This window comes from Strix uralensis, chromosome 4, assembly GCF_047716275.1.
Source record: "Strix uralensis isolate ZFMK-TIS-50842 chromosome 4, bStrUra1, whole genome shotgun sequence".
In the NCBI taxonomy this organism is placed as follows: Eukaryota; Metazoa; Chordata; class Aves; order Strigiformes; family Strigidae; genus Strix; species Strix uralensis.
This window is the reverse complement of record NC_133975.1, coordinates 22,996,535-23,020,847: the sequence shown is the minus strand read 5'-3', so window position 1 is coordinate 23,020,847 and position 24,313 is coordinate 22,996,535. Positions and strand designations below refer to the sequence as shown.

Here is a 24,313-nt window from a genome sequence, read left to right as displayed (position 1 = left end):
CACCAAGATGTGTACATGTGTGCACACCCACATGCACATATAAACCCTTCCCTCACTGCTTCATTGTAACAGATATAACTGTAGGAATGGCTCTTTAAGAATCCAAAGTCTTTCTCCATTTTCAAATTATTGATTAAAAACTGATGGAATGTAAATACAGACTTCATTCTTTAAAGATAATAAAAAAAAAAGCTGAGTTTTAGTAAATGGTAGTTCAAGTTGTCTGATATCAATATACTGCTTTTTAGAGTGGAGAACAATTATTGTTGCATGTATTTTATTTTTAAGAGCAGGATACCAAAATTCAGAGTGGAGGAAGCAATCTGGTAATATTGCTAAAAAAAAAAAAAAAAGATCCGTATGCTATTCTTCACTATGAAGTGCAAAGAGATCTAGAGCAAATACAATGAGAAAGCACCAGACAGAGAACAGCAAGAGAAATAACAATGCTATTCAGAAAATCAGAAAAATGCTGACTAATTTGCCATCAATGTGTAGGGGTGGATTTCCAATACAGAAATACACATTCCTTCTTTGATTCCAGTAGATCCAAGCATATGTTCTCTGAGCAGTCAAAATCCTGATCAAGCTGAAAACAATCACAGCGGTAGTCAGGTATACTTCATGAATAAGTAGCATACAGAATTTGTTGGTATTTCTCTGGACAGTCTTAGAAAATAAAAAGGTAAAGAGAAAGGACATAAACAATATACTATTCTGGTGGCTTCAGTGAGAGTTATTTCTGCTCACAGTTGACCTATATTTGGTCCTTTACTTTGCATTATGCATTTGAAGTACAATATAAACATAGAATAGTAGATAAGATATAATAAGCATAGTGCAATGACATACAATGCACAACCTAAAATAATTGCTCATCTTTCTGTAGTATAATATTAACCTAATAAAATAAATATATATATAAAAATATATATATCAGCACTAGGAATTTGTAACACAATCAAAATACACTTCCCTCATTTCTATTGTAAGTATATACATATAAGACTTCAAAATGCAAATAACTTAAAAGAACAAATACCATATAGGTTTGAAATTTTGGGTATTACTGTGCATATAAGTTAGCAAACCACATATTCCTCTGCTAAAGAAACTCACAGACATGTGGGGTAAGGTCATCTAAAGGAACATGGTAAAAGATTAAAAAGGAAAAAAATTCAAGGAAGAAAACAGCCAATGTTCTTCCCAGCCAGGTTCATTGTCTTATATAAGATTACACTAGTATAACAGGGATCCCTGCAGAGTGTGTCTTCTGTCTTAGAAACTGGGGGTTTTTTCCTCTTATAAAATGTCTTTTTACAGATTTTATCAGAATGCTCCATTCTCAAAACAAACTGGCTTGGGACATAATCCATCACTGAATATGTATGTGTTCCAAAACATTACCTATATCTGTTGCTAGGTATACAGAATCCAGAGATCATTGTGTGCCTAATTATAGGTTACGATTTATCAGAAACAAGGATAAGAATTATTATGTATATGTATTAAATAATAATTTGTGCAGCATTTTCTGGCATTTTTGGGTTCATGCATGCAGGGTAACATTTAAGAAAAGGTGGATGTACCAGCATTGAAAGAAGAAACAAACTGAAAAAGGAACTATTAGCATGTAATCACTACACTGAAAACCTTTACTGACTCAACCTCTCAGATGGACTACTTACAACACTTTCAGGACACACTTTTAAAAGCAAAATTATTCACATGCAATTTTAAGACCCGAATTCAAGAGAACAGAACACCTGAAAATAATGGGAACTGCAATAGTACAGTAATTCTATGGAATAAGTCAACGAATGTCTGGTTTACAATGTTTACAACAAGGACATTTAGGTCTTCAAGAACATTAACCTGTGTTTATTTGCACTACAAAAAGCTAAAGGGAAACGGATTCTGAAAACATGGATTCTCTAAACTAATGGATTCTTTTTTTCATTTTACACTTTGGTCCAGAGAACAGATTAATATTCTATCTTAGAAGTAAAAGTGAGAGAGTGCTCTTATAAATAAAATTAATTACATTTATTAATTGTCAAAATTCCTTTCACATTTTCAAGTCATCATCTCATATACCATGAACCCCTTCTCTATATTGACAGTGGAAATTTGACACTTATGGTGTAAATCTGGAATTGTCACTGAGAACATAGCTTATTATTAGAATATATGAACCAAGATAATGCACTTCTTTTCCATGCTTTTTAGTTTTTCATGTGTCAGCCAGTGTAATTTATCTACTGATTTCTTTGTGAGAGTCAAGTAACTGAATCGCAAAAAATCTGAGCTCCTTTTCAAGCTCTGCCCCTTACTTCCTCTATGACTTCAGACATGTCACTTAATCTTTCTTTACTCCATTTCCCCTTGTGAAAATGGAAGCTGTAAACCATGCCTTTATTTTCCTGCTTTCAGATATGACTGCTGTTCTCCAACCCTTATATATTTGATACCAAAACATAGGCTAACTTAAAGTACTGTGCTGCAGACCAAAGATATGTTCCTGTAGAAATACCTGAGCTAGCTTTAATGCAGGTATCTCAGGTGTGGCAAAGAGTCTAATTATGACTGCATGGAAAAAAATCTCCAGGGAAGAACATGTGAGACAAAATCTACAGTACTCCAGTTTCACTGCTATAGGTACTCTAGCTAAATTAAACAAAAAATAAAACTGGTTAGGCCAATACATTTATAAAAAAATAGTAAGTATACAGTAATCTGAAAAAAAAAAAAAAAAAAAGAATATAATGGAATATTTCTAAGAAGGCCGCAAGAAACATAAGAGAGACTTGACAGAACCAGTTGAATGGACATGAAACAGAAGAGTGAAAATCTCGGCTTAGAGATCGCATGTCTAATTAATAACATAGGAATTAATATGAAAAGTCTGCATTGTCCATTCCCCAAATGACGATAATACATCTCCAGCTACGCCTACGTACATTAGGAGAAATAGAAGTTCATGAAAAAAAAAAAAACACCAACAGATATATCATGATCAAAGACTAAAAAACCTGGGAATATGTATAGTTTAGTGGAAAGAGAATTATAAGAAAACATAATAATCCATAGTATTTTAAAAGTATAATGGAATACTTTCATGATCTTTCTCGTAATGATAAAAAGAAACAGTCACTAAAACTATTAAATAAAAGGAAAAAGCAAATTAAAATAAAACCATTTTGATAGCCTTCAGAGGATTTTCCTATTGAAAGATACCCTTCAGGACAGTAACTTGAAGAGGGTTAATGACTTGTGATAAATTATCTTCATCAACATTATTACTATTTAGAAAAACACAATTTAAAGCACGTGCTGACTACTAACTGCTAAAGTCAGGAGCATAGGTAATTCTGAAAGTATCTGACACAGGGGGTTTTTTTTAACTTTCCTTTGAGATATGTGGTGTTAGGCATTGTCAAAAACAGAAGACTATGACTAAAAGACCAGGAAGCTCATTTACCATGGTAGTGTCTTTACCCTTGATTTACAAATACGAATGTAATAAAAATGTTCTTGGTAAAATTATTGTGCAATTTATGTTACGACAGTGCCATTCTAACAACAAAATTAGAGAAGGCTGCACATATGAGCAGAATTTCCTTGTAAGGAAAGCTCCAAGGGCAGGGGATAAATTAACTCAGAAGTTACTTCTGGTTCTGCAGATTTTACTAATTAACAAGATCTTTGCATGCTGAATTTTCACAGTCAATCTGCTAACATTTCTTTTTTTCTTCCTTTTTTTTTTTTTTCTCCTGCATCTGATACCACAGCTAATCATCAGAACAAAACTTCAATCTACATCTGACAGTCATGTAGGCTGGTAGGTAATGTAAAAAAACTAACTCCCTTACCCTTTATATTCTTTCCAGCATTTTATCCTCTCCTGAGAAAATAGAAAGAGGCCTCTTACCAGCAAATAGAAAGCTGAATTTCCTATTTACTTTGACTGTGAACTCAACCTTCTTACATTTGCCTTAACTATAAAAATTACTTGTTTTCCCTAGTCAGCTAGCAAAAATAAAAGCATCAAATATATCGGAGGGTTGAGCATACTGTGCTGAAAATTACCGTTTCAAACTTTAAAATCAAAGGAAATCCAAAGCAATTAGTTATAACTGCATTGTTTCACACCAATTGAAATTAAATGGTAAATATTTGAAGCAATAGCAATTAATAACTAAGCTTCCAAATTGCTGTTTCCATGGAAAATCTGCATGAAAATCCAGTATAAATTCTGATTAAAACCTAACCAAGCTAAACACTGCAGATTACCTAGATTCAAATTAAGTGTGACAAATGAACACTTGACAGATTTCAATTCCAATTCTATTTCTGTCAGAATGTTCCATTAATATTGAAGATTACATTATCAGAATTTGAACAATACAGTTGTGCTTAAAATAGTTAAAATATAAGTGGACTTAAGAATCAGATCACAGAAAACTTTCATTCAAATGTCAGATATTGCACATATGAAGGAACAAAAGTACATTCTACCCTATTCTTTCATTATTTATAGATTAATGTTAACAAAAATTTCTGGAGGCAGATGATATGCCACTGTTGAAAACTTATTTTTAAAATGTGACAGCAAAATCCAAAAGTATGTGAAGTATAATTTTCATCACAGTGTCACCCACCTTTCAAAGGTCTCAGTTCAAGGTTTTATAAAAGAGAAGGAATTCCTGATTACTATATGCAAATCCTGCCATGCAATTTTCTTTTTCATGGTAATTTTGTTTTCATTCACTTATTCATGGGATAATATATTTGTCTAGCTCTATGTTTCTATCTGTTCTACCTATACAATACTGAATCCAACAAATTCATCCTACCAAATATAAATTATCATCTTTCAAAAAATCAAAGTACTGTCTAACATGCTTTAAATATTAGAATGCAATGCCAGTTTTTGCATCAACATAAAAACTTAAATACACTGGTTTGCTTTAATTTTTGACACCATTCAAGCACTTTTCATTTTCAATTACACTTCAGTAAGTGTGATGATTTTCACTGGCTACTGAATATATTAAAAATTATATTCAGTTGTGGCTCTATAGTTTTCCCAATACAGTTTAGGCATACTCCATTTTAGTATACTTTCTGAACTCAGAATTTAATGTCTACTGCACTGATATATGTCCACGGAAATTAACAAATTTTTTAGTTTCATTATCTTAACCACAAAATCTCACTGCAAAACAGACAATAAAATAATCATCCCAATTTAGGTACAAAGTCTAGAAATTTTTTTCTGACATTTTTCTAGTAATACCAGTATCACTTTCTCCCCTCCCACACACCCAGAAAAATGAAATGTAAAGAGATATATTCATATAGACAACCAAGGAGAATATATAGACACACACTTATACACATACATAAACTAATATATCTTCTTTTTAGATGGATAATACCATCTTCCTTTTTGGTCAGTTAGTCATTTGCTGTTGGGATATGCATTATAAGCATATGTAGACTGCTGTAGCCATTCTTCAGTCATATATACTAGATTTGGCAATATCTTACCATGAAGAATAATGTATTTTTATTAGGTCAAGTCTATCTCAGGAAAGACAAAAATCAAAGAACAATTATCCAGTGCTGTAATGTCTGAAAAACTAACACATGCACTTAGTCAAACTAATTAATTAATTCTATAGCAGAAAGCATACCACCCTTCTTTCATATACCCCCAGTTCCAACTGGATTAGCAAACCCATTATTTCATTGGTTATCAAAAATCTATACACTTTGACATAGAATAATTTATTTTATTGTTTATGGGCAAATGAAAAGACAATGAAGTCAGTGTCTGACTTCATAAAATTTTAGATGAAGGCCAATAAATGGAGAACAGTAAAACATTCAGGTTTTATGAAATACAGTTCAAATTGAATAGATTTTTTTAAATTTTATATAGCTTTAGATAGAAAGGAAAACAAAACCTGAGATTTAAATTACCTTTATTTTGTCATATCTGGAGATTTACTATAGAATAAATAAAGATTCAGCATTTTCCCCTTCTACAGAAATAGACCCTGAATTTAAATGAGATTTTTTAAAAGTATTATACAAAATAAACAGTGAAGAAAAGGAAAGTAATGTTCTTTTTTCTAAATAATGAAGAATGGACTTGACACTCAGTGTTATTTTGAAAACAGACTATATAACATTTTGGGAGAAAAGGGAATTCTCTAGAGTGGGGTTTTTAAATCCTGCTTTCTTTTGCTGATGCTGTACATACTACGTTCTGGGAAATTTCCTAAGTAGTTGTTGAACCAAAAATGGAAGGAAAAGAGAATACATGTCCTTTATGGTTTTTTATCTAAAATTAAAAGTATGGAATTTAATTCAATTACCATTTCCCCAGCCCTCTACTGGTATTTTTTTTTTTCAGTCTTTTAACTGTTTCTGCAGTATAGTTTTTAAATCATGTAAAGAAAAGAAAGTGCTGGGTTTATTACAAGTGTTATGTTCCATTATTTTGTATATCTACATTTTAACAAACTTTAAAATAAAATAATAATTACAATTTTAGCTATTTAATATATTTATTTATGTTTGTGGACTGACCTTTCAAAGTCTACTTAGTATCACTTGCTAGTGAGATTATGTGTGTGAATGTCGTGTTTGCCCCTACCATTTTCCATATGCTCTGCCTCACCAACACTGCCATCCGGCGTAGTCCTTTCGTAGTTGTCCTCTGGGAGTGGAAGGGCACCCAGTCTTGGCCCTGATGAACTCTTACTGCTTGGTGTTTCTGACTCCTCCAGACCGCTGTCATAGCAACTCTGCAATGACCCTTGATGCGGGTCCTGAGGCTGACTCACAACAGAAAACGTCACTCTACGAAATGGCTGCAAGAGAAAAGATTCTGAATGTCACTGAAAAGTTCGGTCTTTGAACAACTGATTCTCAAAACATGACTTAAGCAAACTAATATTTTAACATTTACCAATTAAACAGTTTTGTCTAAATTAAAGCAAACAGCAAGTACAGTCCATAAAAGGCCACTGGACCTGTGGATTTTTACTGTGATATACGGTCCAGAACCTTCCCACAGTTTTGCATAGCCTTTCAAATGGCTGCATGAGCTAAGAAAACTGTCTTATAATTATTTATAAATTCTGTACAATTCCTCTTTTACTCAATAGTAATAGTTTGAATGGAGTTTATATTGGATTGCATAAAGGTACTTGACAGTGTGTGCGTGTGTATGTGTAAGATTGTGCAGGTGGTTATAAATGCTCACCTGTAAACTGTATTGTGGGTATTAACAACACAGCAGCACACCCATAAGCCTTTTTAAAAATCGCTTCCTGCGGTTTTGAAAGCTAGTTGACATGAGAAAGGAGAAAAAAAAAAAAAAAAGGGGGGGGGGGGGCGGGAAAAGGGTTCAGTCTGTTAGCTCCTTTGCCATAAAATTCAGTGCCTGGAGACAGGGTGTGTTGCCAGCTGACTTAATAAAGCCTTTAAAGTACTGCGAGCACAGCTGACACCACATGTTTCCACTGGGACTGTACAAACATAGATTGTTAAAGATTTGTATTCATTCAAAATGACAGATATTACTGTTGCTCTGAAAGCCTGCATGCTGAACCTTGGCACCAGTGAGCATCCAGGAAGTGGGAGAGGTGATCCTTCACATTTCAGAGGACACTGAGGACAGGTGGAATTCTCAGTAAGAGGCTGGGGGATTCTCCTATGATTTGAACTATACTCAGCAGCAATGATACATTTCAAATATTTTAATGATACAATTGAAATATCTTACTATTTGCATGGCTAGAAAACCACAGAGAAATATCTGATATTCTAGAAAGGACCTTCTAAAACAAACACCAATAGATCCATTTTATAAGACACTATGCAGACTTTCCTACGCTTAAAATGTGAGGTCGGAGAGTGCTGCCCACCTTTGGAATCAAATGTGTTTCAATCCCATGTTAAAACAAGACACAGGCATACATCACCCCCACTGGCACCTCTGGTCACTATAGGGTGGAAACGTCTATGCAGGCCAGAAGGGAGTAAACAAAAACTACAACCCCTTTCAGAAGCCCAGAAAAATAGAAGTCCACATTAGGTTTACAAGTAGAGGGGTGGGTGAAGTTTCAGTTAGTTTTTACAATTTTCTTTGAAGATAAAATGTTTTGAACATATAGATAGTGATGATGAGAAATAGGTTGGACTACAAATGTAACAGTAAGTGTTCCTGGCACAAGTAGATCAAAAGTTTATAAATGTGAGTGTTGCTAGAAATATGAGAAAATTCTAAGGGAAGAGTCATGGTATTCTCATGGTGAGTTTTTGACCTTTTGAAGTTTCCTTCTATTATGCAGCTGCAGAGTGCTTTTATACCAATGTGATTTAGAGCTTTGTATCATTTCAAATGCAAGGAGAATAGAGGAGCAAAACATAAGAATGAAGAGCACAAATAATGCACGTTAAAAGAGCACATTAAAATAGTTTAGAGTTGCTGCTCCTTTCACTAATGTGGAAATAATAGAAAGCATAGAGGAGGATTAGCACTGATATGTTAAGACGCTATTATCTACAATATACAATTTGAATATCTTCCCCATAGATGCTCAGTAGGATCTTTCCCTTCCAGGAGTATTCAGAAGGAATCCCTTCATTGAACTGCACAGGAATTATAAAGGCTTTCCTCCTGGTTCTGAATCATGCAGGAAGTATAAAGCCCTTTAGCAGTAGTCTGTCTTGCAAAATGTCTGCGTCATTTTTATTGTATTTTCATATTTCAATAATACCTTCTGTATCATGTTATTACTAATTTACACACACACTAATTCCCTCAAAGAAGTAACTAAATAAATGTAAAGAAAGGTAAAATGTCTTTATCTAAGCTATGGTTTTAGATGTGAGCAACCAATTTTCTTTTGTCTGTTTTTTAACTTATGGAAGTAGTGGTTTCTCTTCATGTGTGTTGTGGTTTGAACTCAGCCGGTAGCCAACCGCCACGTGGCCAGTTGTTTACTTCCTGCCCCCACCCCCCTCCCTGGTGAAATAAGGGAGGAACAAAAGAAGAAGTTTGTAGGTTGAATAAAAAAATATTTAGTAATAGTAACAAAAACATCAGTAACAATAGTAGGTCCAAAACGGGTAAAATGCAGCAGTGGCTTACCGAGCGCAGCGACAGGTACGCATCCCGCCCCTGCCCAGCAGCGATCCAACCACACCAGAAAATCCCGCCACGCTGACCCGGAAACAGAAACGGGGCGTGAGAGAGCACGTGTTCACCTATATACTGAGCATGATGTCACATGGTATGGAATGCTCCAATGATCGATCCAGACCTGTCCTCTAGCTGTGCTCCCTCTCAGCCCAAGGAAAGTTAACTCTATCCTGGCCAAAACCAGGACAGTCTCCACCCTTTATTCCATACCATTTACATTATGCTCAGGTTTCAAATACATTCTAAGGAATCACCACCCCTTTTCCCACGTCTCACAGATATCATTCCCTTAGTCTATGGGCCATCCTTCCAAAATGTCTACTGAGTTCATTTAGTCCATAACTTTGGGTTCCATCTGTCATGACAGTCTTTAAGCATGGAAGAATGAAGTGAAGTTGGCTCAGTCGGTGGAGCAGAAGGCTTTGGATGTGGCAGGAGGATGTTGTGAGGCCCCAATTGCAATAACAGGATTATTTAACAGTTCAATTAATTGGTTATTTTCACCTAAAATCAAATCTTCTTGAGGCACACATCGGATTTCTCTGTCCTTCTTCATTACCCACCAAGTGCACCCAGGTCCATGGCCAAAAGTAATCCCACACATGGGTTTACCTTTACCCAATGCAGGAGTAACCCAGACGGTCTTCCCCAGCACATTTCTAATGCGCACTACAGGGGCTTTAGCCCTATCCACAGTATGTAGGATGTTTGACTGAGCAGGGCCAGCTTGCTTGGCAGATCCTCTGGTATTGACTAACCAGGTGGCTTTTGCTAAATGCACGTCCCAGTGTTTGAAAGTTCCACCACCCACTGCTCTCAGTGTAGTTTTTAGCAACCCATTGTATTGCTCATTTTTCCCAGAGGCTGGTGCATGGTAGGGAATGTGACATATCCACTCAATACCATGTTCTTTGCCCCAAGCGTCTATGAGGTTATTTTGGAAATGTGTCCCATTATCTGACTCAATCCCTTCTGGAGTGCCATGCCTAAAAGGCCTAAAAATAGTGTTCCGGGCAGTGGCATGGGGCGCCCCATAAGTTTCCAACCAACCCATGGCTTCTTCCACCATTGTAAGCACATAGTGTTTGCCATGCCAAGTTTGTGGAAGTGTGATATAATCAATCTGCCAGGCCTCTCCATATTCATATTTTAACCATCATCCTCCATACCAAATGGGTTTTAACTGTTTGGCTTGCTTGATCGTAGCACGTCTCACATTCATGGATTACCTGTGCAACAGCAACTGTGGTTAAGTCTAACCCTCGGTCACAAGCCCATCTATATGTTGCATCTCTTCCGTGATGGCCTGAAGAGTCATGGGCTCAGCGAGCCATAAATTGTTCACCCTTATGTTGCCAGTCCAGATCTACTTGAGCCACCTTAATCTTAACAGCCTGATCCGCTTGTGGGTTGTTCTGATGTTCTTCAGTGGCCCGGCTCTTGGGTACATGAGCATCTACATGGTGTACTTTCACAACCAGATTCTCTACCCGAGCAGCAATATCTTGCCATAATTCAGCAGCCCCGATGGGTTTGCCTCTGAGATGAGAGTTGCTCTGTTTCTATTTCTGTAACCAACCCCACAGGGCATTTGCTACCATCTATGAGTCAGTATAGAGGTAGAGCACTGGTCATCTTTCTTGCTCAGCGATATTCAAGGCCAGCTGAATGGCTTTCACCTCTGCGAACTGACTTGACTCACCTTCTCCTTCAGCAGCTTCAGTAACCCATCGTGTGGGGCTCCACACAGCTGTTTTCCACCTTTGATGTTTCCCCACAATGCAACAAGACCCATTGGTAAACAGGGCATATCGCTTCTCATTATCTGGTAGTTTATTATATGGTGGGGCCTCTTCAGCAAGTGCTACCTCTTCCTCTGGCGCCATTCCAAAATCTTTGCCTTCTGCCAATTTGTAATCACTTCCAGTATTCCCGGACAGCTGGGGCTCCCTATTTGAGCCCGTTGTGTGATTAATGCAACCCATTTACTCCACGTGGCATCGGCTGCATGGTGTGTAGAGGGGACACTCGCTTTGAACATCCAGCCCAGTACTGGCAGTCAGGGAGCCAGGAGGAGCTGTGCTTCAGTCCCAATCACCTCTGAAGCAGCTCGGACCCCTTCATGTGCTGTCCATATCTCCTTTTTGGTTGGAGCATAGCAGTCCTCAGACCCTCTGTATCCCCAACTCCAGAACCTCAGGGGTTGACCCCGAGTCTCCCCTGGTGCTCTCTGCCAGAGACTCCAGGTAGGGCCATTCTTTCCAGCTGCAGTGTAGAGCACATTTTTAAAATATTGTCCTGTACGAACTGGCCCACGAGCTACTGCATGGACTATTTCTTGTTTCATTTGTTCAAAAGCTTGTCATTGCTCCAGGCCCCATATAAAATTATTCTTTTTCCGGATCACTAGATAGAGAGGGCTTACAATCTGACTGTAATTTGGAATGTGCAGTCTCCAGAAATCCACAACACCTAAGAAAGCTTGTGTCTCCTTTCTGTTAGTTGGTGGGGGCATAGCTGTTATTTTATTAATCACCTCCATTGGAATCTGATGACATCCATCTTGCCATTTTACTCCTAAAAACTGAATCTCTTGTGCAGGACCCTTGACCTTACCACGCTTTATGGCAAAACCGGCTCTCAGAAGGATTTGGATTATTTTCTCCCCTTTCTCAAAAACTTCTTCCGCTGTATTACCCCATACAATAATGTCATCAATGTACTGTAAGTGCTCCGGGGCTTCACTCTGTTCCAGCGCAGTCTGGATCAGTCCATGGAAATGGTGGGGCTGTGTTTCCACCCCTGGGGCAGTCGATTCCAGGTGTATTGGACACCTCTCCAGGCAAAAGCAAACTGTGGCCTGCACTCTGCTGCCAGAGGGATGGAGAAAAATGCATTAACAATATCAATTGTGGCATACCACTTGGCTGCCTTCGACTCTAGTTCATACTGAACTTCTACCATGTCTGGCACAGCAGCACTCAGCGGTGATGTGACTTCATTCAGGCCATGATAGTCTACTGTCAATCTCCACTCTCCATTAGACTTTCACACTGGACATATGGGGCTGTTAAAGGGGCAGCACGTCTTGCTGATGACTCCTTGACCCTCTAGCTGATGAATCAGTTTATGGATAGGGATTACGGAGTCTTGATTGGTGCAATATTGCCATCAGTGCACTGTTGTAGTGGCAGTTGGCACCCGTTGTTCTTCAACCCTCAGCAATCCCACAACAGAAGGATCCTCTGAGAGACCAGGTAACACAGACAGCTGTTTAATTTCTTCTGTTTCCAAGGCAGCTATACCAAAAGCCCGCTGATACCATTTTGGGTCCTTGAGATACCCTCTCCTGAGATAATCTACACCAGGAATACATGGAGCATCTGGGCCAGTCACAATGGGGTGTTTTTCCCACTCTTTTCCACTTAGGCTCACCTCGGCCTCCAATACAGTCAGCTGTTGAGACCCCCCTGTCACTCCTGAAATACAGATGGGTTCTGCTCCTTTAAAACTTGATGGCATTAGGGTGCATTGAGCACCAGTGTCCACTAAAGCCTTATACTGCTGGGGGTCAGATGTGTCACCCCATCGAAACCACACAGGCCAATAAACTTGGTTGTTCCTGTCCTCCACCTGGCTGGAGGCAGGGCCCCTTTAACATTGGTCATAATACCCGCTAACGACAAATGGGTTAGTGTGGTGTGCACGGGTTTCAGTGTCATCTTGATCACTCACTTCTTGTGAATACAAATCAGAAGTTCTTCTCGAAGGATCATGAACAAAGTCGACCTTTCTGCTCTGTTTGGGCACTTGATTACTGGAAACCAGAGCAGCATTTCTCCTAAAAGAACCCCATTTTGTACTTGTTCTTCCTTCCAATTGATATACCCTCTCTTCTAGGAGGTAGGTAGGTTTTCCATTCCATTTCTTCATGTCTTCTCCATAGTCATGCAGGCAATGCCACAGCTTCCCCCGTGGTGTGTACTGGTTCTCTTGAGTAGAGAAACGACTGCTCCTAATAGCCGAGATCCTAGTCCGTGTAGGTGGGGAGTAGGACATGTCCTCTTTAAATTGCTGGAATTCTTGAAATAATTTCTTCACACCTGCAATGAGGGGGGAAGAGAGACTTTCTTCATATTGTCGTAGTCGGCTAGCCAATTCTTCCACTGTTGGTCCCTCTTTGTCTCTCCAGTCCATTACTGCTAATGCACTGCCATATGATGAGGGTGTGCTCCGTACAAACTTCCTCCACATGGGCTGGGTGGATTGGACTTCATCTGGATCTGTGGGTAGCCGTGCATTATCTGGGTCATAGTAAACCATCTCCCACATGGCTAGCTCCCTCAAGTATTGAATGCCTCTTTCCATAGTGGTCCACTTACTTGGATGACATACAAAATCTTCCTTGAAGGGATACCTCTCCCTCACACTTGACAGAAGTTGCCTCCAGGGACTGAGATTTTGTGTCTTCTTTCCAAGGGCTTTGTCAATACCCCCTTCCCTAGACAGGGATCCCAGCTGCCTGGCGTCTCTACCCTCTAGATCCCACACTACTGGCCTCGCTATCCCAGAATCAGAGCAGCCAGGTAAGGAGTTGCTCACCTGGATGGTGGCTGAAATCTTTTTTCATGTCTTGCAACTCACTCAGGGATAAGGATCAGGTGACTTATCACTGTGTCTGCCTCCTCCTCCTGCTCGTGTGATGAGCCTGGTTCATCGCCACCCTGTACACTGCAAGAGGATTTTCTTGTGTATTTTTTCTTATGTATGGGAGCAACTGACACCATCATGGGTTGGTTCTCTGGTTCAGCTGCAGCGCCTGTCCTCGGGATTGTAGTGGCTGCAGTTTCTGTTACTTTATTTCCAGATCCAGGGCCCTTCTCTTCCTTTTGAGGGTGCTGAACAGTGTTTAATAGCACTTGGTAAGCGTGGGCTATGCCCCAGCACATTGCAGTGAGCTGTGTCTCTCTGGAATTACCCGGGTGACAACATATTTTTTCCAAATATTTTACTAGTTCTTCAGGATTCTGCACCTGTGAAGGAGTGAAGTTCCAATACACCAGAGGTGCCCACTGTTCTAGGTACCTGCCCATGCTACGCCACACCCCCAGCCACTCATAATTCTCCAACCTTGGGGTAGATCTCCAGGTGATACTCTTAAATAGTTGCTTAACCCTGAACAAAGCCTGAACCACATGCAGGAACACACTGGCTCCTAGCAGTAAGATGACCATGTTAATGTCAACATTCCAAGGATATTTGAAATACCTGAATTTCTGAACCTGAGCTTTACCTGAACTCAGCCGGTAGCCAATCACCATGTGCCCAGTCGTTTACTTCCCCCCTCCCCATCCCCGGTGAAATAGGGGAAGGACAAAAGAGGAAATTTGTAGGTTGAATAAAAAGAAAAATTAGTAATAGTAACAAAAACATCAGTAACAATAGTAGGTCCAAAACGGGTAAAATGCAGCAGTGGCTTACCGAGCGCGGCAACAGGTACGCATCCCGCCCCCCGCCCCCGCCAGCAGCGATCCAACCACACCAGAAAATCCCGCCACGCTGACCCGGAAACAGAAATGGGGCATGAGAGAGCATGCGTTCGCCTATATACTGAGCATGATGTCACATGGTATGGAATGCTCCAGTGATCGATCCGGACCCAGTCCTCTAGCTGAGCTCCCTCTCAGCCCAAGGAAAGTTAACTCTATCCTGGCCAAAACCAGGACAATGTGCTTTCCATAGGACTTCTAAATATATAAAAAGATGACAAAGACAATATTTCATATCTTATAAACAGGCTCTTTTCTTTCTTTCCAGTATGACTATTCTCAGATCACTTAAGAATATGTACAAGTAGAAGTTAAGGTTTCACTAGTCCAGTGAAGTCTATTATTCTCATTACAGTGACCAAACTGACAGGATCTTTCCACTGTCTTGATATTGAAGTTACATTTATTTCTTCATATTATTACCATGTCAGGTGACCAGCTGCCATTTCTGCTTACATTAGAAATGAGATATTTTTGTTTGGAAAATATGGATACACTATTTATTATGTATGAGAAAGTTGCTAGTACAGTTTAAATTGTACTTCTATTATTCAGGAAACAGCTCAGGGAACTGCCTAAGGACATAAGAAAATAATTTCTCTTCACTCACGCTTAACTCATTGGTGCAATGCCCAGATGGATCCTAAGATCAAGTTTTGCCTCCTCCTAGAACTAGCGCCGCTGACAGAACTTTCTGTTGTGCTCACCTATCTTTCCTGAAGAGCTTGTACTCTAGGTGCATGAGTTGTCCCACCACAGCTCAGTAATTTAAACAATGTCATATTTCTGAGGCCACACACAGAGCTACAGTTCCTCCTGCTTGTTTCCCAGGCTGTGTTATTTCTGTATATATGACATCCTTGAGGTGGACCCTCTTTCACTCTGTTTTATTATTCTGAAGATCTCTCTTGTACCTACCACCTTTCATGCTTTGCTGTCCACCTCTGCCCACCACTTCCTTACTTGACTGTGGGTTGTGATTTCCTTCAACAGCCATTCCTAGTTTAAAGTTTTCCTCACCAAAATGCCCAGACTGGTGGAAAAGATGCGGTTGCCAGCTTTGTCAGGTGGATCCTGTCTCTCTCCAGATGCCCTCAGTCCTCCAAAAGGGGGTCCATTGGTCTAAAAGCAAAATCCTTGTCCCACAGGACCTACCTGCTCCTTCCCAAGCCTTTCACTGTCAGAACTGAGGAGACACCATGAAGTCCCTTGTGCCCTTCACTCTCTCTCCTTAGAGCTGTGTAGTCAGCCCTGATACAGTCAACATCCTCACAGTGCCACTGGTGCCTGTGTGGATGAGGAGCAGCAGATAATAGTCCAAAGAGGGAATAAGCCTCAGGGGTCTCTGCAAGGCATCCTGCACCTGAGCACCTGGCACACCACAAACCTCGCTAAACAGCAGGCCAGGTCAGCAGATGGGGCCTCCACCCCCACTTAGAAGAGGGTCTCTTACTCTGATGTTTCCTCAAGCAGTTTCCATGCTACTGTCTGCTACCAGGGCACTGACCTTATTCTGCAGTTGCAAATCTGTAGGTGAAAGAGTTGTTTGCCATGTTGCAAGACATCACGAGCCTACACTCCCATATCTTGGGAGTCTTTCAAGTGAGCACACCCTCTGGTTGTTCCTCTTTCTGTGCAGTGAGAGGTACAGGCTGCATGGGTGATATATGAGTATATGTATTGGTAAATGTATGGGTATATATACTATACTAGTGTGCTAAATAGTATTTAGTGAAAATAAATATACAGGCTTGGAATAGAAATCTACTTTGAATTAAAATAGCTGGGTATGTAAGGAATATCCATATACTAGTTTCTGATGGGAAACAGTATTCTGCTTTAAAGCAAGATCTAGTGTAAATCATACTTTGAAAATATATGGTAAAATATATTGTGGAATCACACACAAACAAGCAAGAGTAATTTGTACATTCTCATAATAAATATTTAAGCATACTAGTAAGCATACTTAGTATGTACATACATAACATATACATTTAAAGGAAAAAATGGAACACATTTTACATGGTATAAATAGTGCAAGACCACCAATTTCTATGGAGTTTAGTGAAGTTTCATTTTAAGAACTTGGCTATTACTATCTAATGGATATATTAAAATGGCTCCTTAACTTCCACTTAAGGATTTATCTTTATCACATCATAACTAATCTTATGGACCCCACAAAGTCTAACTTCATAAATCCTTGTTTAGATCGGTACTTAAGGTGTGAACTGTTTGATGGACCAAAACTTCATGCAATCAGTTCCTTTATTCTGTCACTATACGTCAATTACTACTAAGTTCTGGAACAATGATACCAAATTTGTGAATCTCCCAGAATTTGGATTTACTTAGACCCTGTCCCATAGGCTATTCCTACCTGTCCAGGAAGGAATTAGCTGCTAGAGATACCATGATAAGTTGAGAAAATGTGAAAATTAAGGAAGCAATTCCCATAATTTCCCATAGACTGTAATGCTTGCCTGTTATCAAACTTTCAAGAGGAAACATTAAAATTTACATTTGAAAGGCCCTATTGACCTGATAACCATATGATAACCTGGTAACTCTCAAACTCCCAAGGAACCACAGGCCACAGTTTAGCAAGCACTTTTTAGAAGATGCTGAGGACCTTTGGGTACAGATTGCCTGTGAAGCAGTAAAAGTGACGCTCTAATTCAAACCTAAGCTCAATGGTACCTACCCTTAAAATATGAAGACCCTGCCCCTTTTTCAGGTTTATCCTTGGAAAAGCACACCTGCAGCTCTGACCGTGGATAACTGGAGAGTATGACACTTAGTGATGCCCAGAAGGCCTGCAGAATTCAAAGGTGGGATGCAAAACTTATAGTTCATGGTTACCAAACACCTACATGTTGCTCTTACTTGGAAAGTATTCCAAAGACCACTTTGGGATAATCTCTTTGAAAATTCTCGTTAGAAATTTCATCTGAAAAGACAAATATTACCACTCCCTCCCTGGTGATAAAAGGGTTTATAAGGTTTTATTCAATTATTGTGATGAATCAATTCCTACTTTTCGAGATATAATCATCTGCCTGAAGTCACTTTGTGGCAAAGACATGCTGCACCATAAACACTTTGCATCATCTACAGTTATTACAAGAACAGAGTGTCATGGTTTGAGCTCAGAGGGCAACTGAGTACCACAGAGCTCCTCACTCCCCCCTTCCCCACAGCACTGAGGAGAGAAGCAAAAGACCCAGGAATCTGAGATAAGAACAGGGAGGGATGATCTCATCCATTATGGCACAAGCAAAAAAACAGACTCAGGGGAAGAAAAAAAGAACATAAAATTTAATACAGACACTAACAACAACACATAACAGAGTAGGACTGTGAAAAGCATTACCACATCCTGAAAACACCTTCTCCCATCCGTCCCTTCTTCCTGGACTCAGCTTTGCTCCCAATCTCTCTACCTCCCTCCCCAGAAGTGTAGGGGGAAGGCAATGGGGGGTGCAGTCAGTCCTGCCACTCCTTCCACCTCAGGGTGGGGGGAACTTCTGGCATTTCTTCCCTGTTCCAGCACAGTCCCACTCTCAAAGAAGACAGTCCACCACAAACTCTCTCAGACATGGGTCACTTCCACAGGTGCATGGGTCATCCCCGCATGTTGCAATCCTCCCAGCACTGGACTACAATAGCAGGGCCTTCTTCCCATGGGGTCCCTGCCTTCTTCGGGCAGTCACCTGGCACGGCGTGGGGCACCCCACAGGCCACAAATCGGTATCTGCTTCACCATAGACCTCCATGGGTGGCAGTGGGGGGTGGCCCTGCCCTCTCACCACGGGATACAGGGGAGTCTTTGCTCTGGTGCACCCCTCCCCCTTTTTTGGAAAATGAGTCCCAACTAGATCACAAGCATAGAACACCTGGATATTACATCTGCAGTAACTACAAGAATGATAGTAATGTTATTTAAAATAAGTTTTGGAAAGAACTATCAAAGATTTAGGACTATCCTGTTCCCATTCCCATATTCTTTTAAGGATATATGTCTTACCTAGATGGCATATAAAGAATACCTGTGACAGATGCGAAGTTGGACTGGTTTACAGCTAATGTTGAAAATCCCTTAGATTATTTATCCTCTAAACTAAATTCGATGTGCATTTACTAAATTATTAATAATGATTATTTAAAGAAATCCAGGTGTTCATCTTGCTTTTGTTCTTCAGTACTGTACTGAGTAGGAATTATGTGACACAAAACACATAGTATTTAGTTCAGTAGAGCCAATTCAGCCCATTACACAGAATATCAATGAGTATGATATAATGCTGATGAAACTTTTTCTTAAAGAATGATGTGCATGTTGTTATTCTGCAGCATTTATTACACTTCTACTTCCAGTACAAACATCAGAATCCTGACCTCTATATTGCATTCTGAGACCCAGATCTTCTCAAGCAAATGCACTGCAAATTTTGAATGCATCATGGCTTGTGGAATAACATCATGGCCTGTGCTTTTCTGATAAAAAGAAATAGACCTTGATCATAATATATGTTTGTTACCTGCATAGTTAGGGAACACTGTATTTGATTAATTTAATGGACTTTAAGAACAGAAGAAATTGGATATCCACACTGTGGTTCACTGTCTTCTTTCTGACATGTCATCCTTTTTGATACATAAAACACCATATATTTTAGACAGTATAATCTGAATAAACATAGCCGTAGTCATAACAACCATCAGTCATAGAAATACTGGGTTTTATACACTTTGAAAATTGAGGGTAGATTAATTATGGCACCTATTTTTTACACCCATTTTAGAGATAAAGTTGATGAAAACATAAAAGTATGGGATTGCTATATAATGCCTTAAAAAACCCCTGTGCACGTGTATGCATATTACTGTTTATGTAACTCATAGTAGTCTTCTAATTGTTACTAACAAGAACATTTAAGTTAAATGAGATGTAATCCCTATCAAGAACATTATGAGCACTAGAATGCTGATACATAATAAATGCTATTTATGGATCAGTTACTATGAATGCAAAAAAAAACCCTCCATAAACAAGAACTTTTTTCATGTACTCTGATCTTCATTTAGATCCTAATCTGTAAAATATTTGCAGTTTCAAAGAAAACTGCATATTAATGAGACAAACAGGAGGGAAGGAGGATGAATACCAGGATTAATATTTCCAAAAAGTTATTGGTAAAATGTTGGTTATCTCATACATTTATCGCAATGCCCTACGTAAGGATATAAGCTACACTTTGACAAGAAGAAACATACTACATCCTTAATTTTGTGTTTCTGTTGATAAAATTACATCAGTAACATTTCACAGAAAAATGGACATGAGAAATTTCCAAGTGCTGAAAAAATAAGGCACATACCCACAAGGGAGAGGAGAGGGTTATGTTTAGATTTATTGATTTTCAGTGCACAACATTAACACAGCTCCATCTGCCAGCACTGTGAATTAACATGATAGAGTCGCTTTTACCCAAATAAGCCCACGAGCTGTTCAATTTGTCCATCTCAGCAAAACAGCAACCCTAAGTCTTTCCTAGTACCTTAGTAAGGATAGTCCTTACTAGATTCACATTTATTAAGAATGCAATAGATCTGATAATTTTCTCTCTGAAAACTATCATATTTTCTGATAACACCATACGGAATTCTTCCTAATTATATCTGATCATGGAGATGATCAGATCACAGACAAAAGATACACCTTTACTCAGAATCACAGAATCATTCAGGTTGGAAAAGACCCTTCGGATCATCAAGTCCAACCATCAGCCCTACTCTACAAGTTCTCCCCTACACCATATCCCCCAACATTTCATCCAAACGACCCTTAAACACATCCACGGATGGTGACTCCACCACCCCCATGGGCAGCCTATTCCACTGTCTGACCACTCTTTCTGTGAAACTTTTTTTCCTAATGTCCAGTCTGAACCTCCCCTGTTGCAGTTTAAAGACATTCCCTCTTGTTCTGTCACTAATTACCTGTGAGAAGAGACCAGCACCAACCTCTCTACAATGTCCTTTCAGGTAGTTGTAGAGAGTGATGAGGTCTCCCCTTAGCGTTCTCTTCTTCAAACTAAACAGTCCCAGCTCCTTCAATTGCTCCTCATAGGATTTGTTCTCCAGGCCCTTCACCAGCTTCATTGCCCTCCTCTGCACTCACTCCAGCACCTCGATATCTCTCTCGTATTGAGGTGCCCAAAACTGGACACAATACTCCAGGTGTGACCTCACCAGTGCAGAGTACAGGGGGACTATCACCTCCCTACTTCTGCTGGTCACACTATTTCTAATACAAGCCAGGATGACATTGGCTTTCTTGGCCACCTGGGCACACTGCTGGCTCATGTTCAGCTGCTTGTTAATTAGAACCCCCAGATCCTTCTCTTCCAGACAGCTCTCCAGTCACACCTCCCCAAGCCTGTAGCGATGCATGGGGTTGTTGTGGCCCAAGTGCAGGACCTGGCACTTGGCCTTGTTGAAGCTCATCCTGTTGACGTTGGCCCACTGATCCAATCTATCCAAGTCTCTCTGTAGAGCCTCCGTATCTTCATGCAGATCGACACTCCCGCTTAACTTTGTGTCATCTGCGAACTTACTGATGATACACTCTATGTCCTTATCAAGATCATCAATAAAGATGTTAAACAGAAATGGTCCCAACACCGAGCCCTGAGGAACACCACTTGTGACCGGCCACCAGCTGGATTTAACCCCATTGACCACCACTCTCTGGGACCATCCATCCATCCAACGCTTGGTCCAGCAGTCCGTATGCTCATCCAGGCCATGAGCAGCCAGTTTTTCTATAAGAAATCTGTGGGGAACTGTGTCGAATGCTTTTTGAAAATCCAGGTAGACAATAGCCACAGCTTTTCCCTCGTCCAATAGTCGGGTGATCTTTTCATAGAAGGAGATCAGGTTTGTCAGGCAGGACTTGCCTTTCATAAACCCATGCTGACTAGGCCTGATCCCTTGGTTGTCCATTATATGACTTTTAATGGCAGTCAAGATGATCTGCTTCATGACCTTCCCTGGCACCGAGGTCAGACTGACAAGTCTATAGTTTCCTGGATCCTCCTTTCTGCCTCTCTTGTAGATCGGTGTCACATTTGCCACCCTGCAGTCCAATGGGACCTCCCCGGTTAGCCATGACTTCAAGTAAATAATAGAAAGGGGCTTGGCCAGCACATCTGCCAACTCTTTCAGCACCCTTGGGTGTAACCCATCCGGTCCCACAGACATGTGTGCATCCAAGTGGTGTAGCAGGTCTCTGACCACTTCCTCTTTAATTATGATGACCTCATTCTGCTTCCCCTCCCCATCTCCTAGCTCATGAGGCTGGGTGTCCAGGGAACAGCCAGTTCCACTGCTAAAGACTGAGGCAAAGTAGGCGTTGAGCACCTCAGCCTTTTCCTCATCCTTTGTTACCATGTTTCCCTCTGCATCCAATAAAGGAGGGAGATTTTCCCTAATCCTCCTTTTGTTGTCAATGAATTTATAGAAACATTTTTTATTATCTTTAACAGCTGTAGCCAAGTTGAGCTCTATCTGTGCTTTGGCTCTCCTAATGTTCTCCCTGCATAGCTTCACTACATCTTCATAATCTTCATGAGAGACCTGCCCCCTCTTCCAAAGGTCATAGATTCTCCTTTTGTTCTTGAGATCCAGCTAAAGGTCCCTGTTTAGCCAGGCCGGTCTCCTTCCCTGCCTGCTTGTTTTTCGGCACGTGGGAACAGCCTGCACCTGTGCCTTTAAGACTTCTCTCTTGAACTATGTCCAGCCTTCCTGGATTCCCATATCCTTCAAGGCAGCCTCCCAAGGGATTTTGTCAAACAGTGTTTTGAACAGGTCAAAGTTTGCCCTCCGGAAGTCTAAGGTGGCAGTTTTACTAACCCCTCTCTTTGTTTCTCCAAGGATCGAAAACTCAATCATCTCTTGATCATCATCACCCTAGATGGCCTCCAACCTTTACTTCCTCCGCAAGCTCTTCCCTGTTCACAAGAAGCATGTCCAGGAGGGCACCTTCCCTGGTTGGCTCACTCACCAGCTGTGTGAGGAAGTTATCCTCCACACATTCCAGGAACCTCCTGGATTGTTCCCTCTCTGCTGTGTTGTGATGCCAGCAGATACCCGGGAGGTTAAAGTCCCCCACAGGAACAACGACAAGTGACCGTGAGGTTTCTCCCAACTGTTTATAGAAAGCTTCATCCACCTCACTGCTTTGACTGGGAGATCTGTAGCAGACTCCCACAGCAAGATCTGCTTTATTGGCCCTTAACCTAATTCAAACACTCTCAACCCTGTTATCACTATATCTGATTTCTGAGATCTCATAGCATTCTTTAGCATACATTTGCACTATACCCCAAAGGTAAATCACATTTCTTCCTTGTTTCAACTGTATTTCAGAAACCAGATATTTTCTTTTCCATTCTCCAGCAGAACAAAAATCACTGCAATGCCAAAGACATATACTTCTTTCAGTCTGTACTTATTGAGCCTTATTAACGTATTCTATGGTACAGTGTTTATCTTAGCATGTATTCATTAAGTCTTCCCTATCCAGGCTAGAAAGTAAAATCATCTTATACTTTCAATTCATGAAGAACCTTAATTTCAGAGCTTGGCAGTAGGGACAGACTGTGGATAGCCTTGGTGAAAAGCAATACATCCATATAGCTGCATGAGGCTTAATTGTGACACTTTTTCACCATTATGTGAGGGATTTTCCTTTAATTTCCTAAAATTTCTAATTTTGAATTGTATTTCCTTAAACTTCACATTATTTATGGATTATATTCTTTCATTGTTTCTGTATAACAATTGCAACTTTGTAAATATTGTCAGTTCAAAACCTGGTGCATTTGGACTATAATGTGGTGTGGAAGACTGAATCCTTCTTATGTTTAATTGAGAGGTAGGGTTGCAACCATCAACCCTTTCTCAGCCAGTTACCTCACAACTGATTCTGGATACAAAGTGGATGCACTGAAGTGTAACAAGGAAGAGTGAGCAATTTTCTCTTTTAATTACTCAGCTCTTGGATAAAAATAGCAAGATTGTGTCAGGCCTTCTTGCTGTCACAACACCTACTTCTCAAAAGAATTAGGATTTTGAAAACATTTTAAACAACTGTAAAATGCAATCCAAGAAGTAACTTGATATGTTGAAAAGCATAAAAAATTAGCCCAAACTGAGTACCAAGAAAAACCAAGCTACATTGTTTTAAATATTTCTACTAATTCATTCAGCATTACCTTAGACACCACCCAAAACCCTGGAAGATCACGAACTAGGGTTCTTATTTTTCCCTCACTCTCAAATCAGATGACTTCCCACTCTAACAACATGTAATATCTTGGGCTATTCACTAGGATCTAAGCTGGCCAAAGAGCCAAGTCTGGAGATCACCAAGTCCAACCCCCCTGCTTGAAGTAGGGTCACCTAGACAACTTTACCCAGTGCTGTAATCAGTCAGGTTTTTAATACCTTCAGGAATGAAGAATCCACAATT

At 40.0% G+C, this 24,313-nt stretch overlaps 1 protein-coding gene across 3 annotated transcripts in view; it reads right to left on the bottom strand.

Moving 5' to 3' along the window:
- PCDH7 (protocadherin 7) overlaps positions 1–24,313 on the bottom strand; it is a 303,573-nt gene that overhangs the window by 148,908 nt on the left and 130,352 nt on the right. Inside the window, exon 2 of one of the 3 annotated variants that reach the window (XM_074865955.1) lies at positions 6,668–6,884. In XM_074865955.1, the coding sequence (XP_074722056.1) occupies positions 6,668–6,884 (217 nt within the window). The remainder of the gene's footprint in view (positions 1–6,667; positions 6,885–24,313) is intronic. The other 2 variants (XM_074865956.1, XM_074865957.1) reach the window with 2 other exon arrangements.